The 15,625-nt window shown below is 52.3% G+C and overlaps 2 protein-coding genes and 1 non-coding gene across 3 annotated transcripts; 2 read left to right on the forward strand and 1 right to left on the reverse strand.

The window, feature by feature from the left end:
• The first annotated feature begins 6,787 nt into the window (after window positions 1-6,787).
• BX661DRAFT_t141 lies at window positions 6,788-6,860 on the forward strand. The gene has a single exon. It is a non-coding gene; the product is annotated as a tRNA-Ala (tRNA).
• Window positions 6,861-8,022: 1,162 nt separating this feature from the next.
• On the reverse strand, window positions 8,023-8,470 carry BX661DRAFT_218418 (uncharacterized protein; the record flags this gene model as incomplete). Its single annotated transcript, XM_051538796.1, has 1 exon — window positions 8,023-8,470. The coding sequence occupies exon 1, from the start codon at window positions 8,461-8,463 to the stop codon at window positions 8,023-8,025; it is 441 nt and encodes a 146-aa protein (XP_051388615.1). The 5' UTR covers window positions 8,464-8,470.
• A 3,242-nt stretch (window positions 8,471-11,712) lies between these two features.
• BX661DRAFT_189530 (uncharacterized protein) lies at window positions 11,713-12,201 on the forward strand. The gene is made up of 2 exons (XM_051537589.1): window positions 11,713-11,961; window positions 12,045-12,201. Exons 1-2 carry the CDS (start codon window positions 11,905-11,907, stop codon window positions 12,159-12,161), a joined length of 174 nt encoding a protein of 57 aa, XP_051388616.1. The 5' UTR covers window positions 11,713-11,904; the 3' UTR covers window positions 12,162-12,201.
• The last annotated feature ends 3,424 nt before the right edge of the window (window positions 12,202-15,625 follow it).

Here is a 15,625-nt window from a genome sequence, read left to right on the forward strand (position 1 = left end):
GCACAGTCAGCGCCGGGTAGAGTTCAAGCTCGAGCTCGCGCTGGGTCTTGCGAGCTGGTGCGCCTCTGGGCATGGTGGTGCCGCTGGCAGAGCTGTTGGCGGAGCCAATGTCTGGGCGGAGCACCTGGGCGTAGGAGCGTTGGGTGGTGCCGGCTCTCCCGCGATCTCTCAGGCGGGAGGGGTGAGCTGGCAGGGGGTCAGTTGCGGGCGCAGGGTCGTGGGATGGCGGGGCAGCGGTCGGGGCGGTGGTCGGAGCGGCGGGGGCCGTGGTGCCGGTGCCGTCGGGGGCACTGGACGCGAGAACTGGAGTATCCATTTTTAGTAGTGCAAAATTTCAGATTGTCACGTGGAATTTTGTAATAAAAACAAGAAGTGGAAGAGAGATGGGGGTCTAGCTCTTGAACTTGGTGTTTTATTCATGTAAAAGTAGCTGCAAAACACCTTGGGGTGGAGGGACACTATCTAAAACATGTTGGGCAGACCCACTGAAAGGAGGTTTGACCGGAAAGTAATAGTACAAAAGAAACAAAGCCTTGAATCGGTAACCGGGGGATCAGAGCACAGTAGGGTGTGTCTACCATGGGTTAGGGTGGTCTGCGGGACCGTGGGCTATTGTCCGAGGGGCTGGGGGGTCGGTGATCTGCAGGTGCAGTATTAGACTGGGCGGTGACGTCATCGAGGTGGGCAAGGTGGATGAAGCGGCGCAGTGTGCTGCTCGCTGGTAGGGTTACATAGGCAAAGGTATCCAGATCACGGTTAAAAACAGTGGTGAAGCGTGAGATAGACCATTGGGTACCACTGTATGCATGGTCATTGCGGGCAACCCAGTGTAGGTGTATGAGTAGGGAGGTAGCTAGTTCAAAGCACTTGTGAAAGTCCTTGGCTGTCTGGGAGTCGGACTTGGCAAAGGTCGCCCACTTGACAAGTGGGAGCACAACCCAGTTGGCAATCTGTGGGGGGGAGGTGGGTAGTGGGATTGGCATGTGTGCAGGAGGTGGGCGCTGGAGGGTGGCAGCTAGGCTGGGTATGTTGGGGTCAGTGGAGGCGCTATCAGCAGCAATGGCAGCAGCCCTTGCAGCAGTGTACTTCCTCTCAGCAGAGTTGCGCATCTCTTGGCGTACAGAGCTGTAGATGTTGCGGGCCACTGTGGTCCACCGGTGAAAGAACTGGTCGCGGAGTATGGCAAAGTCGTGGCACTCATTGAGCATGTGTGGGATTGTCTCCAGTATGCCGCAGTGGCAATATGGGTTGTTATCCCTGCGGGCAGGCATGCGTCCCAGTGCCAGCCGGTGGACTGTGCTGCGTGCCTGGGGAGGGGCATTGAGTGACCGGATTGCATTCCAGGGGGGCTGTGCTGTGGTATTGTGTGGTAGGGTGAAGGCTGGGTCGGCGATGGTGACTGGTGGGATGGTGAGGGTGTCCTTGTCGAATTCCAGGAAACGGCGGGTTGCACGCATGTCATTCCAGCTTTCAAATGGGTGATGGGGAACATCACCCTGTGCTGGGCCATACACAAAATTGTGGTAGTATGGAATGAGGCGGCTGCTGGGGGGGAGGCTGTTGTCGAGGCTTGCTGTATTTGTATGGTATGCTGTGAGTATGGAAATGATGGTGGTGCGGGCGTTGGAAGCAGCTTGGGACTCCCTGTCAGGCTGCTCATTGAGAATCTCAAGGAGCTTGGGGATAGCATGGCCATTTAGCAGTGGGAGCTTGCCATTGGCGGCTGGGAGCTTGGCAATAGCTGCACTGAGGAGTGACCATTGTGAGGCGCTGGTCATGGTGATGCTCAGCTGGCCGCCGACATCAAGCAGTGGAGTGGACAGCCAGGATCCTCTGAGTGAGGTGGTTGGGCAGAGGACAACATTGGTTGTGCGGCCATCATGTAGCGTGGTGAGGACAAGCTTCCATACTGGTGGCCAGGTGTTGTCTGGGAGTTTTCCGAATTTGTTGTTTTGTGTCAGTGGATCATACAATATCGACGTTGCTGAGTGCTCAAGCAGGGCTTTGAGTGCAATGGGGATGCGGTTGTGGCTGCGGTTGCAGATCCCAATGTGCCAGCAGTGTAGCAGCAGCTCAGGCCAGTCTGGTATGGACCAACCAGCAGGAGTATCTGAGGTTCCGGAGAGTATGCCAAGGTACATTAGTAGGCGGGAGGCAAGTTTGAGCATGACACTCTGGTGAATGGCTGACATAATAGGGATGCCAAAACCACCTTCACAGGGGGGCCGAGCCAGGAGTGTGGGCCGCAGAAAGCCATGAATGCGGCCCCATAGGGCGCCACGTAGGGCCTTGTTGAGCCGTTCGATTTGTGTTGAGGTGAAGGTCGTGAAGTGGAATGCAAATGTGGTCCGTGGGTATATGAAAGTCTGCAATGCGTATGCACGGCCCTCAATGGTTGTGTGGCGGAGGACGGCACGCTGGGCGGCGGCAATTGTGTTGGAGATGAGCTTCTCATTGTGTGCAGTGACATCAGCATCAGACAGGCCAGCGCCAAGGTACACACCGAGGTACCGCACCATGGTGCCAGGTGGGTGTGGCTGAGCAGGGAGCCCCTCTGGGATTTCATTCTCTGGGTGGTTGAATGTGATGATCTCAGTCTTTGTTGGGTTGAATGCAGCGGTTGTGGCAGCACAGTACCAGTCGAGGGCTGACTGCATGACGGGCCAGTGACGGAGTGAGTTCATCATGATGGCAGTGTCGTCCATGTAGAGGAGGTGTGAGCGGTTCTGTAGTGGTATGTCGATTAGTGTAGGCTGGTCTGGCAGGGTCTCATTAATTCGGTGTCGGAGGGCACAGCCAAGCAGCTCGGCAGCAAGGACAAACAGGACGCAGCTCAGTGCATCACCCTGTCGCACACCGCGGCTGATGGTGAAGTAGTCTGTGGTGTGGCCATTGATGGACACACATGAGCGTGAGATCTTATAGAGCCGGCGGATGCTGGTGAGCAAGGTGGGTGGGATTGGGTAGTTCTCAAGGACCTTGAACAGTGTCGTGTGGGAGATGCGGTCGTAGGCCTTTGCCTGGTCAAGGAATACAAGGGCCCCAGGCTTCTTGGTCAGTTCGAGGTATCTGCAGATGGCCTGGGCCTTGTAAATGCCGTCTGCAATGTACCGGCCAGGAATGATTGCATATTGCTCGGGTGAAATGACGTGCCTCACCATTTGCCCAATGCGTCTTGCTACGATTGAGGTCATAATTTTGAGGTCGGCATTCAGCAGGCTGATCGGTCTGTAGTTGTCCAGGTTGTTTGGGTCACCTTTCTTAAAAATCAGTGTAATTGTCCCTTCAGCAAACTCACGTGCGACCATCTGTGGGTGCTTCAGCCAGATACTGCACAGATGGTGTAGGATTTTACGCGCGGTGGCAGAGTGCTTGTAGAGCTCGGCAGGAATTCCATTGGGGCCACATGCCTTGCGGGGTGCTGCATCCTTAACGGCCCGCTCAAATTCCAGTTCTCCAATCGTGAACCGAGTGACTGTTGGGATAGTTGAGCCATGTAGATGGTTAATGTATGTGCGGTGGACAGACAGCAGTTCATCAAGCTCATTCATGTCAGGCTCCGTGTGGCTGTACATTGTGCTGTAGAAGCGGCCTGCTGTTTCTGTGAGTTCGTCAGTCGTTGATGCTAGTGTCGTTCCTGCTGCGGGCTGTCCTGGCAGGTTTGTGTGCAGTGCTGTGATGGTGTGAACAATGCGTGGGTCGAGTGTCTTCCGAGTGATCATGGACTGCCACAGGGGGCGGCGGTCCCCTTCATGGAGCCATGCGCGGTTGGCGCGGATACGAGTGTTGATGGCTGCCTGGGCGGTCAGATCCAAGGCTGTTTGTTCCATGGTGGCAAGCTGGGCTTTGTAGAGGCGGCGGCCGTTTCCTTGCTCGCTGTTGGCGAGGCGGGAGAATGCGCGGCGCAGTTTAAGGATCCGTCGTTCCAATGAGCATTGCTTTCTGTTGTGGTCGTGGCGTGCATGCTGGCGGATTCGTTCAAGGAGGCCGAAATAGAAGTGGAAGTGGAATGGGGAGGGTGGGCGGTGATATAAGGGATTAAATTCTTCAAGCGTTTTTTCCACAAAAGCTGAAAAATCCTTGTCTGCAAATGCTTTGTGGGGAACCTGGAATGGGCGGGAGGCACTGCTTGTTGTAGGACCATCTGCAGGCAGTGTAAGTGTAATTTCTTTGTGGTCAGAGAACTCCCCGACGTCGAGCAGGTCAAAGGCGACGCCTTCGCGCATCAGCATGGTTGTGGGGACTATGAACAGGTCTATCCGGGATACAAAGGCTATGGAACCATCGGGCCGCTGGTGTTTGTAGGTAAACAATTCAGTGCGCGGGTTCTGGGTTGACAGTGGCGGGGCATCAGGCGGTGGTGGTGGTGTTAGAAAGTGGGCTGCATCGTTAGAGCGTAGGGCAGACTCATACATCGGGATTATGTCATAGTGGGCTGTCTCGCGGCTGCGTTCAGTCGTGGATTGGCGGTCGAATGGGTGTGGGGCTATGTTGAAGTCACCGGCGATCAGAGGGATCCAGCCACAGGTGACATAGGTTGAGATGGTGTGGACAATGCCGTCGTGGAAGGATCGTACCTCGTCAAAGGGGCCATGTATGGACACAATGATCAGGCCTCGGGTCGGAACAGTGACAAAGGTTGCCCGTGAGCAGCTAACTGCATGTTCCAGATGGGCCATGCCCACCCGTCGGTGGACAAGAATCGCTGTGTCATGTTTGGTGTTTGTGTGTCGGTCATGTTCATTGGCAGTACCGGGCTGTGCAGAAAAGGTCTGGTATTCTGGATATCGTGAGCGTAAAAGGTCCTCGGGTGAGGCCGTTGAGTTGCACTCCTGTAGGAATGCTATGTCCACAGCATCGCGTGTCTCGGTTGTGCTGCGGCGCAGTGTAGCAAGGAGGGCGGCTAGCTTGAGCTTCCGGTCGACGGATTCACGGTAGCGCAGTTGTGCAGTGGCCTCAGAGGCGGCTGCAGCATTTTCGTTTTGGATGTCGTTGTTGTTAGGGGCAGGGGCTGCTGGAGGGCGGATAAAGCGTGTCCATTCAGCTGTGTAGGAGGCAGAGCGGCTTCCCATTCCCATGCCCCGCAGGTTTTGCGAGAGCAGGTTGAGGGCTGGGAGTGGGAGGGTTGCTGCTGCTGTGGGTGTTTCTGCAGTGTTGCGCGGTCTGTTCCGGACAGAGGCGCGGGCGGGGGGTGTGGCTAGGTTTGGGGCGTCGCCGGGCACTGGGGCGGCTGGTGGTTCTCGGGTGGCGGCTCTTCCTTCGTCTTCGTTGTCAGCTCGGGCATGATCAACTTGGGGCGCTGGGGGAGTCGCTGTATTGCGGTGGGGGTTTGCAGCAGCACACATTAATAATGTGTGGCTGGCACCTCATTGACGTCCATCATATTGGCGTCCTCTGGTGCTGCTGCCGTCAGGGGGGTGGGAGTGGCAGCCTGGGCTGCGCTTTGGGTAGTGTAGTGGTGCTGGGTGCCAGAGAGCGCCAGGGGCTCTGTTGGGCATGCTTTGCGGCTCTTCACTGCGGCGCTGGTGGCAGCAACATGGTTGCGTGAGGCGGCAGTGTGGTGGCTGGGGGTATTGGTGCTTGCAGATTGTGACATGGCAGAGTCGCTGTCGTACTCGTCAGACATGTCAATCACAATCTCATCGCTGTTGTTTGGGGTGGGGGCCGTGCGCTGCACACTCTGCTCATGAGCACATGGTGCTGCGGTGGAGAGTGGCTGTGTGGCCTGCTGGCCGCTGACAATAGGGCTGGGGATATCTGCTTCCATGGTGCTAGCGTCGGCGGTGGTGGTTGATTGGGCGGGGTGCTGCGCGTTGGCCTTGGGCTCTGCAGCCGCCCTCTTGACACAATGGCCGGTGGCTTGTGTGCAGCTGCATGGCGAGACGTCAACATGTCCGCAGTGTGCACACTCGATTGTGTCTGAGAAGTCCACTATTCTGATGTCCTGGGTGGTATAGTTGAGGCGGATTGTCTTTGGGTGCGGCTTAGCACCGGCCTTGGGGTGGAAGAATCCAATCCAGTTTCCAGTTGCATAGCCTGCGCACAATAGTGAGTCAACATGGGTGAAAATGCCAAATTCCTTCAGGGCTCCCTTCAGCTTTGAGGGCGTGGCCGTGGTGGGTGCGCCGAGGAGGGCGAGGACAGAGATGCTGCCGTGTTTAGAGTGCCATTTATACTCCATTCCCTCCCACATGAGAGGGAATGGTATTATACTTGCCACGTTGTCTAATGTTTTAAACACCACGTTAATTGCATGTTTTTCGAACGCAAAGGAGCTGATGGGGTTGCGCGGGTCCCGGGGATCCAGGTTTCCAGGCAGGTCCATGCTCTCGAAGACATGGCGACTAACAGCTGCTATCATCTGTTTGGGGCGTCCATTGGGGATGTGGAGCGACAGGGTGGGCACAGTCAGCGCCGGGTAGAGTTCAAGCTCGAGCTCGCGCTGGGTCTTGCGAGCTGGTGCGCCTCTGGGCATGGTGGTGCCGCTGGCAGAGCTGTTGGCGGAGCCAATGTCTGGGCGGAGCACCTGGGCGTAGGAGCGTTGGGTGGTGCCGGCTCTCCCGCGATCTCTCAGGCGGGAGGGGTGAGCTGGCAGGGGGTCAGTTGCGGGCGCAGGGTCGTGGGATGGCGGGGCAGCGGTCGGGGCGGTGGTCGGAGCGGCGGGGGCCGTGGTGCCGGTGCCGTCGGGGGCACTGGACGCGAGAACTGGGGTATCCATTTTTAGTAGTGCAAAATTTCAGATTGTCACGTGGAATTTTGTAATAAAAACAAGAAGTGGAAGAGAGATGGGGGTCTAGCTCAAATGGCAGAGCGCGCGCTTCGCATGCGTGAAGTACGGGGATCGATACCCCGGTCCTCCAATTCAAATTTTTTATTTTTTGGACTATCCAATATCGACGAGTTAATTTCTATTATTAATATAGCAATCAAAACTGGTAAATTTTATTTTTTGTTGCTACAGCTGAAAACTGACGTTTTGCACGCAAATATAACATGTGTTTCTGTTGCTGTCCTTGATGCACCCACGGAGGAAGGCAATTGACTTTGTGGCGCGCAAGCACTCAATCTCGATGGTCACAGTGGCGCCGACCCTAACGCCCGCGAGATAATTGGTAGTCAGATCGGTGGAAACAATGTTTTTAGCGCCACAGGCAACCACAGCAGTGGTTATTTTTCCGACAGCATTGCAGAGGGTGAATACGCAGCCTCCGTGGATGGCGCCCCAGGTGTTGCAGTCTGCAGGGTCGACTGTGAGGCAGTATGTGACGACGGCACCGGTGATGCGGGTGTCTTTGGAGCCAGTGGGTTGGATGGAGACGAGTTGGAGGCGGCTGATGGGCGGTGTAGTAAGCTTGACGTTGGCTGAGAGGAGCTCTTTGTGCTGGGCATGTGCGCGTCGGGTGAGCTCGTCGACAGAAACAGGATAGTTGTATGATTCCAGAGCTGTGAACGACATGGCGAATATATAAAAAATTAACAGTTTAGATGGATTGGCGTGCGATGATTAAAAATAGAGAAAAGGGAGGTGGGACGTGTTGCAGCAGTATTTGTAAAAATAAACCCCAAAATATTTGTTTATCTGCGATTGACATGAATAAACCAATAAATACCTGGTTATTGCTTTATGGTTGATGGGTCTATTCTCTCTTGTGGGTTGGGAGAAGGCCAGAGGGGGAGGAGATATTAAATGTACCACGCATTGTTGCCTTAGAAATACTTTTTTCCTCCCCCATTCAAATAGTGGATTGTGGCCACATTAATATACATGTAGAGGCTGCATTTTTGTGTTGGGAAATTGTTCGGAATTTTTATTTTTAAACACGGATGAATGTTAACTTGCCTGTGTGCTGCAAATGCAAGCATGGGTGACTGCGTAGTGAGTAAAGGTGGTTGCGTTCAAAGTACTCTTGATTGTTGTAAATATATAAAAAACCTTCCTATTTTCATGGAGGGGGGAGTGGTGGATAGATGGAGGGAGGGGGAGAGAGGCAATATTGGTAAATACACTCTGCTGCCATGCATCTACATCTTTGCTGCTTTGAAATTGGCAAAGCCCAAAATATCCTTTGAGTGTTTTGTATGCGAAGCCCAAGCATACACGACACTGGGCCGTTCAGCATCAACAAACATTACTGTGACATGCAGTTTGGCCAAGTTTGCATTGCCCACTCGGCATACCACATGTACCTTTGTATTCGGCTCAATAGGAGCTAGCGCTTGGACGTTGAGCGAGAGGGAGACAGAAATGGGCATCCCCCCAGGGTTCCTGATGAGAGAGTGGGACATGAGGAGATAACTCGTGTGGTTGTCTGCCAGGGTGGCTACGAGGCCCTCATCGAGCGTGCCGGCGACATTGATGTGTTCTTGAGTAATGGCCATTTCTAGCGTTAGAATGCCTTGATCTAAATCCATGCTGTGAATGGATGTGCCGTCGTCGAAACCAAAATTATTGATTATGTTCATATTACTGGATATATAAATAGTATTTATAAAAGAAAAAGGAAAAATGAAGGGTGAAAAAAGTATTACATATTCCAAATTTAGTTGCCTTTAAATGTTTTCTATTCATTTTGATATATTTTTGAAAAACTTTGTATGACTCGCAACCGCATACACCCTATTCGCATCCACAGCATCAGCAAACCTGGCTGAGGCATACGGCATCTCCAACCCCTCCGACGCCAAACAAACGACATCCACCTTGGTCCCAGGCGCAATGACCTTGGGTGCCTGCACAGTCAACGAGGTGGTTACCGCAGGCCTATCCTCGTGAACGGCACTTATGAGCGTCGACGTCCAGTAATCTGCCACAGTGCTGACAAGGCCTTCGTCGATGCAGCCCGAGCTGGTGATTTCCGATGCGGTTATGGTGATTTGCACGGTTATTGTGCGCCCGAGCTTGCTCGCGTGTGTGACGGTAGTGGGAAGCTCGGCGGTGTAGTAGTAGTGGCTCTTTTTGGCACTCGCCAAAGCAATAACGTGCTGCTTAAACTCGTTGCACTGTGCGTCCATGGGGGGTTGATTTTGTCAGAGTATTTTATGGTCCCTGGTTATATTTTAAAAGATAATTATAAGTGCGATGCAAAGAATTGCTTTGCTGCTCATTAAAAATAAATTAAAGACAAGCAACAGCGCTGCAATATTAAGGGATTGACACAGCAAACCAGCACGCACACATGCACATATTGTACACTATCCTGTAAACCATCCTCCCTTGTTTCCTTTAAATCTTTGCACCGCCACCGCTGGCAGAAAGTCCCTCCTTGTAAATAAGCGTGTGCACGCCAGCTGCATAAACAATGTTTCTCCTCCTCGCATCCCTAAACGTAACCACGGCCTGCACCATCCTTCCTTCAAACAACACCAACCGACAGACAATCTCCACAACAACACCAGCCATCACAGGCTCCAGCGTATTAACTGTCAATGACGAAGTCACCATATTGCCATTACTCGTTGCCGCGCAAATCAACGGATCCGTTGCGTTCTCCACTACGGTGGAGAGCCATCCGCTGGCGAGGTATCCGCGGTATACTTCGTCGCTGGTTATTGCGTATTCATAGGTGATTGTGCGGGTTTGGGCGTTGGCGGTGGCTACGCGGAGATCGAGTTTGCTGCCGAAATGTGTGGTGCTGGTGTCTCTGGTGCGCAGTTTGTCGAGGAGCTCGTTGAAGATAAACCCAGACATGGCATTTAAGTGTAATAAAATATGCTTAGGTGATTTTGATAAAAAATATGAAGGCAGAATAAAGAAAAGCGAGCGACAAGCACCAATTTAACAATGATAAAGACGAAAGCCTCCATTTTTCAGTCAATTCGCATGCGTATGTTGGTTGCCCAAGGTGCGCCACTCACCACGTGGACAATGTCCTTGTATGCAAATGCAATGCTAAATGGGGATTTGATTGATTAATAAATCACCACCACATACTTCTTTAAGCATACTCGATCTGGCTCAGCAGCAGTGCAATCTTCTTCTCCGTAGCCGAGGCCCCGCCCATGACCTCCTCCAAATCGCCCGAGGCTTCCAAGACGTTCTGCGCCGCCATCGCCAGGTTCCTCACCAGTCCCTCCGACAGCCCCAGCTTCTCATTCACCTTGTGCGAGTCCGAGCCCTGCAACGAGTTCCACGCCAGCTGCGCAACCAACAGGCACTGCCTACCGACCAGCAGGTGAAAGGGCGGATACACCAAAGCATAAAATGCCAAAACATGCAGTGCAGACACATACGACCAATGCCAGTGCGCGTCCTCATCGGCCGAACCAGTAGAGATCCGCTCGAGGCACTCGTCTTGGCACTCGAGCCAGTGTCGGTATGCAGCAAACGATAGATCGCGTTGGTCGAGTGACTCGACAGAATCGATCATTTGAGTTTCGAGTTTCGCCTCGTGCGTGTGGCGCGACCGGCTGGCCAGCAAGGTGAGCAGAGCATGAGTCACCTCTGTCACCCAGGGGTCGGCGCAGGGCGGCTGTGCGTAATCGGTCGGCAGATTGTGCGGAATCGCATGTGCCGCGCTATCTGACTGGGGGGAGCGGTCCATTAGGGCGTCCATGCGGGCTCTGGGCGAGCCACACAGCTCGCACCTCTCGCAATGGCACGTGAAGAAATACACAGCCTCCAGCGTCTTTCTCCTCTCCGATCTTGGCTTGAGCCCATCGATATACGCCAAAGTGACTTCGTCGCCCTCGGCTATATCCCTTAGGGCGCGCACCACTTGGCGGCCGCCCGCAGAGTACACAAAGGAGGCATTGGGCAGGCACGCGTGGTTCAAAAGCAGGGACACGAGGGGGCTGCATAAGTGCCCGGTGCTCTGCAGCAGATTCTGGTCGCCGGAATCATCGAACGCCGCAAAGTTGTTGCAGCCAAAGCGACACAGCGCGTCCACCGGGTCCAGGGGAACCAAGGAGCCGGGTGCTTGGGAACGAGGTTGGCGATTTCGGCGTACTGCTTGAGCAAGTACTTTGGGTGCTCCGATCGGTGGCTTATCAGCCGGTCCCACGCCAACGCCTGCACCCGAAGCACTCTGGCACCTGCTGCTGCTGCTGCTTTATATTTTGCAGCACCCGGGCGACTCCTGCGGCCATGCGCAATACGGCCTGTACACAGGCTTGATCTTCGCCTCTGCCTTTTCCAAAGCCCCCTTGTTCTCGGCATTTTTCGGGTCGCACTCAAAATAATGCCGTGCATTCCAGTGGTCAGCCAAGCACCGCGTGGAACAATACAAGGCCGTGTGGCATTGGCTGCACCGTGGCCGGCGTTTAGGCGGCAGTGTTTTGAAGCAATGTGTACAGCGATCCTGCGGCTGAGTCTCTTGCTGCTGCTTGTTTTGTTGGTCTGACGGTGTGTCATCATCGTGGTCTTCGTTTTTGCGCACCGGGAGGCTAAATAGCGGGTGGATGGAGAGTATGGTGTCGCCGCGCTTGAAGGCTCGCGTGGCGATGGTTTTGTGGCCCTTGGTTGCGTCGGCAATGCTTTGGAGCCCGGCTTGCGCAATGAAATTGTCAAGAATATGCTGCTTCTGCTGTTCGTTGAAAGAGTTGTCGGCAGACATTGTGAATAATAAATATGTTGTAAGTAAATTCGTGGGGGAGGGAAAAGAAGGAAAAATAAAAAACATTCTTTGGCTCCACACAAATAAAAAAGGGGGGCTGATCTCCAATTCCCTCATCAAAAGCTCGGTCTCAAAATCAAGTAAGTGAATGCCAGTCAGTAGGCATACATGCTGAAGCCAAAAAGGAAACAAGAAAACATAAGGCACATTTTCTCTCTTTTTCTTTTACAATTCAATTGCCCCCTTTTCCCTAACACTTTTAATTCCCGCACGTATTTATCCTTTCTATCTCTACTTTTTCCACAACCACATCACGACGACGAGCATTTCCCTTCCCTTCTACATTATTAAAATGACTCAGATTCACGACAAGGCGGTGGGAGCAGCTCTCCTCGGAATTGGCTCGCTCGTATTCACATACTACTCCATCTGGACGCTCATTATCCCTTTGTCGACGAAGACCACCCGGCACGCGTGCTGTTCCCTCCGCAGTGGTACGCCATTGCGCTTCCCGTGTTCCTCCTCATTGTCGGCGTCACTGCCATCTTTGGCTTCTTGTCCTTTATTATGCTAAAGTCTGCCAAAAAGGCTGCCAAAAAGGCCACCTAAACCCAGCACTTTTTTCGCTTCTATTTTGTTGAATATACACAAGTATCTTTCTCTTTGTTCATTGATTGTGCCGAAACCAAAACCTAATTCTTTCGGGACCGCTTCTCCCAGGCCTTGTACGCCAAGTCACGGTGACTATCAGGGCTGCTATTTTGGCCATCCTCCTCTCCCTGGCTAGGTGCCTTGCCGCCCAGCACAAAGCCAGCGCTCCCAAGCGACCCGCCATCCACAAGCTCAGCATCCTCCGGCCTCGGCGGCTCGTACACCCTCGGCGCCTGTCCACCGACCCTCTGCCCACGCAGCTGCCAATTGAGCTCGACAACCTCCTTGCACAGCTCCCTATTGAGCCTATGGAACCGCTCATCGTGCTCGTCCCAAACCATATGCGCCAGCTCATGCATCAGGACATCCCTGACACTCTCGTACTGGCGAAAACCCTCCAAATCATCCGTGCGCAGCCTCAGCGCAATAACCTCGCCGCGGTTCCTATTGTACCCGAGAATGGTGCGCTCAAACGGGTGAAGCTCGCGCAATGTGCCGACGGAATACTGCCTGGTGACCATAATCTGCCGCACGCCCTCATCTTTACTCAGTTTGTGCAAGAGATCCAGCGCCCGCTGTTTCTCTGGCAACTCAAGAGCTTCGAATGCATGGAACGTATGCTGCATATTGTCTCTGCTCAGACTTCCCATTGTGGGCGTGCGCCAGATATCCGACAATGTCGCCTTGTATCGCTCGTGGTTCTGTTGTGCCGTTTGTCGCAGTGCCTCTCGCGCATGTAGATGCTCGAGCTCACCGGTCACTGTGCCCATTAAAACAACTCGGCTTTTGTGAGGAATTATGCTGGCTACTGGTGTCTCTTGGTCATTGTTGATAAGGCCTCCGCGGAAAAGCTTTTGGTTGCTTGGGTCTACCCCGAACACGTCTCGGATTTGACCTCGCAGCTGGCCCAGTGTGGTTGTGTTGTCAATATCGAATTCGCGCTTGGTGCCCTTGTGGCTTATAACAAATGAGTGAGACATTTGTTGAATTTTAAAAAAGAGAAAAAATATGTTTATTTAAGAAAGATGTAGAAACAAAAAAGGCTGAAATACGTCTGTTTTTCACATCCTTTTTCAATCATTTACGTCACCTGTGCGGATTCCGCATTATCAATTGCGCCATCAGATTACTAATTAACAATTATTAATTATAATTTTAACCTTTAATATTTTGAACATATGACTTTCATATCAATTAATTTTAAGCTGAATACCCGATAATTAAAACTCACTCACTCACTCACTCAACTAACTACTACTTCTTAGGAATTAGCTTTCTAAATGCAATATTATAATGGAAAAGTACCTTGAATCTAGTATTATATTGTTTTTTGCTTGAGCTCCTCATCTTGCATAATACTTGCACTGTACTTGACAAAAATACAAAAAAGCTGCCAGCCTGATAGACAACTAGAGCTTGGTTGATTTTGTAAAAAAAAACCTCCCCACCTTTTCCGAAAATTCAAGAAACAGGTCGCACAGGGCTTTAAAATCTTCCTCGTCGACCCCAGGGTTATCTTTTAGAAACTCTAGGCCACTTTTACCTTGATCAGATAGTGCAAGGACAACTGATACGGTGATGGCGGCAAACGCAAGGATAAATAAAAAACTTCATAGCTGTTAAGAAAAAAAGGATAATTAATGTTAGGTAGATAAAAAATATTGGTTTTCTAAACAAAAAAGGAGGTGCAAGTAATGATAAGTGTATATGTTGGTTTTTATATAGCTGTCGATACCATTTTCTTAAATAAAAAGGTGACGTACTTTTCACTGTGCCAAAAATGTTAATGTAGCTGTGTTGCTACAAAACCTTGCGTCATTTTGCAAAATATATTTGTAATGTTTTAGTTGTTTGTTAAAAAAATTGCTCACGCGCTTTGAACAATGTGTTGCGCAGACTGAAGATATGGAAGCAGATGTTGAGGTCGAGAACCGCGAAACAAGTTCCCACCTGCGCGCTGATCGATAGGACGCTAATTGGATAATGCAGGTGCAAATCAGGGAGGCATCACACTGATGCCCAAACATGCCCCCCATCCTGTAATGCACACGCATAAGCGTACACGCACGAAAACCACAACATCGACTTGCCAAGATACCGGTCTACTCGCAGAAGATCCAGTTCTCACCAACGGAGCGCACAATGGACAATGTGCACGACAAAGGCGACTGGGAACATATATAAGATGAGGCTGGCCCCTAGTAGTACTTTAGAAACATCAGTAATAAAACCTTTTATAAAATCACCCCTAACTTTTACCACTAGACAACTAGTGCTCCTCACACCCCCCTCTTACTATAACAAAATTTATTACTCGCTTACATACATAAAACAAAACAAAAACACAACAATGTCCGTCAGGTCAGACGTGACAATGCAGACTGCAATTCACCCCATACCTCCTGCCACTGCCCCTACTGCCCCTACTGCCCAGCTGACTACCACCTCCTCTGCCCAGACCCCAGCCAAGGCTGCCAAAGAGGAGCTGGACCTGCTCCGAGACTATGCCAAGCGGTTCAATGGCGAAGATATCGGAAATCCAACCAAGCAGTGGATTGCAGGGATCCAAGAGACAATCAACTTCATCTTTACCCGCACTCCTGCAGTAATGATTGTCACAGCACTCCAAAAGCTGCTTGACGGACAAGCTGCCAGACGCATGGGCACCCTAGACGTGAACACACCAGAAGAGTTCTTTGAGAAGCTCCTTGAATGCATCCCGCAAGCAGACTTTGTGGCCAAGGCACACAGCATCGCTGCTGGAGGCCCAGCCAAGGCCTTCAAGAACATCCCTGCAGTGGACAGGGTCAACTATGCGCGCAGGCTCTACAAGGCCATGGGTGGTGGCGACTATGCTGCAGTCACTATCTCACGCCTAGTACATGGCCTTGACACCCGCTCCTGGGCATGTACAGGAAGTGCGCCCAATGATGTCACTGCTGAGACCCTCCTGGACCGACTCAAGGCATTCGAGACAGTCCACAAGATAACCCTACTTTCATATGGCAACAATGACCCAAAAGCCTGAGCGGCTTGGGTATCAGTTACACTATTGGGACAATAAATATGTTTAACTCTACTCAGGCCGCCCTGTGCCATTTTACGAAAATACCCGGTTTCCGCGCACATAATAAGCCAGCAATGGCTGTAGCCGACAATGGCGCTGCTGTCAGCCTGGTCACCATGGCTGCTGCCAAGCGGTTGAAGCTGCGTATCCGCACCAACTCGAGGCCAGACCTGTTCCCCATCTGGTCAGACAAGGCATACCAGAGCATTGGGCGGGCCACCGTCTGCCTGCAGGTCGAGGGTGGCCCAAAGTTCTGGGACGATGCAGTCGTTGTCGACATGAAGGTGCCATGGGAGCTGCTGGTGTCAAACCATGCCCAAGAGGGCCTGGGCATCCGCCTCATGACCCCAGCAAT

Source organism: Kickxella alabastrina, assembly GCF_025024165.1.
Source record: "Kickxella alabastrina strain RSA 675 chromosome Unknown BX661scaffold_43, whole genome shotgun sequence".
Lineage (NCBI taxonomy): Eukaryota > Fungi > Kickxellomycota > Kickxellomycetes > Kickxellales > Kickxellaceae > Kickxella > Kickxella alabastrina.

Excerpts from the sequence above, each read along its gene's own strand:
- BX661DRAFT_189530 (XM_051537589.1), top strand. The coding sequence starts at position 11,905 with ATGACTCAGATTCACGACAAGGCGGTGGGAGCAGCTCTCCTCGGAATT. Across the intron at positions 11,962-12,044 it reads TCCTCGGAATTGGCTCGCTC|TGGTACGCCATTGCGCTTCC; the intron begins GTATTCACATAC and ends TTCCCTCCGCAG.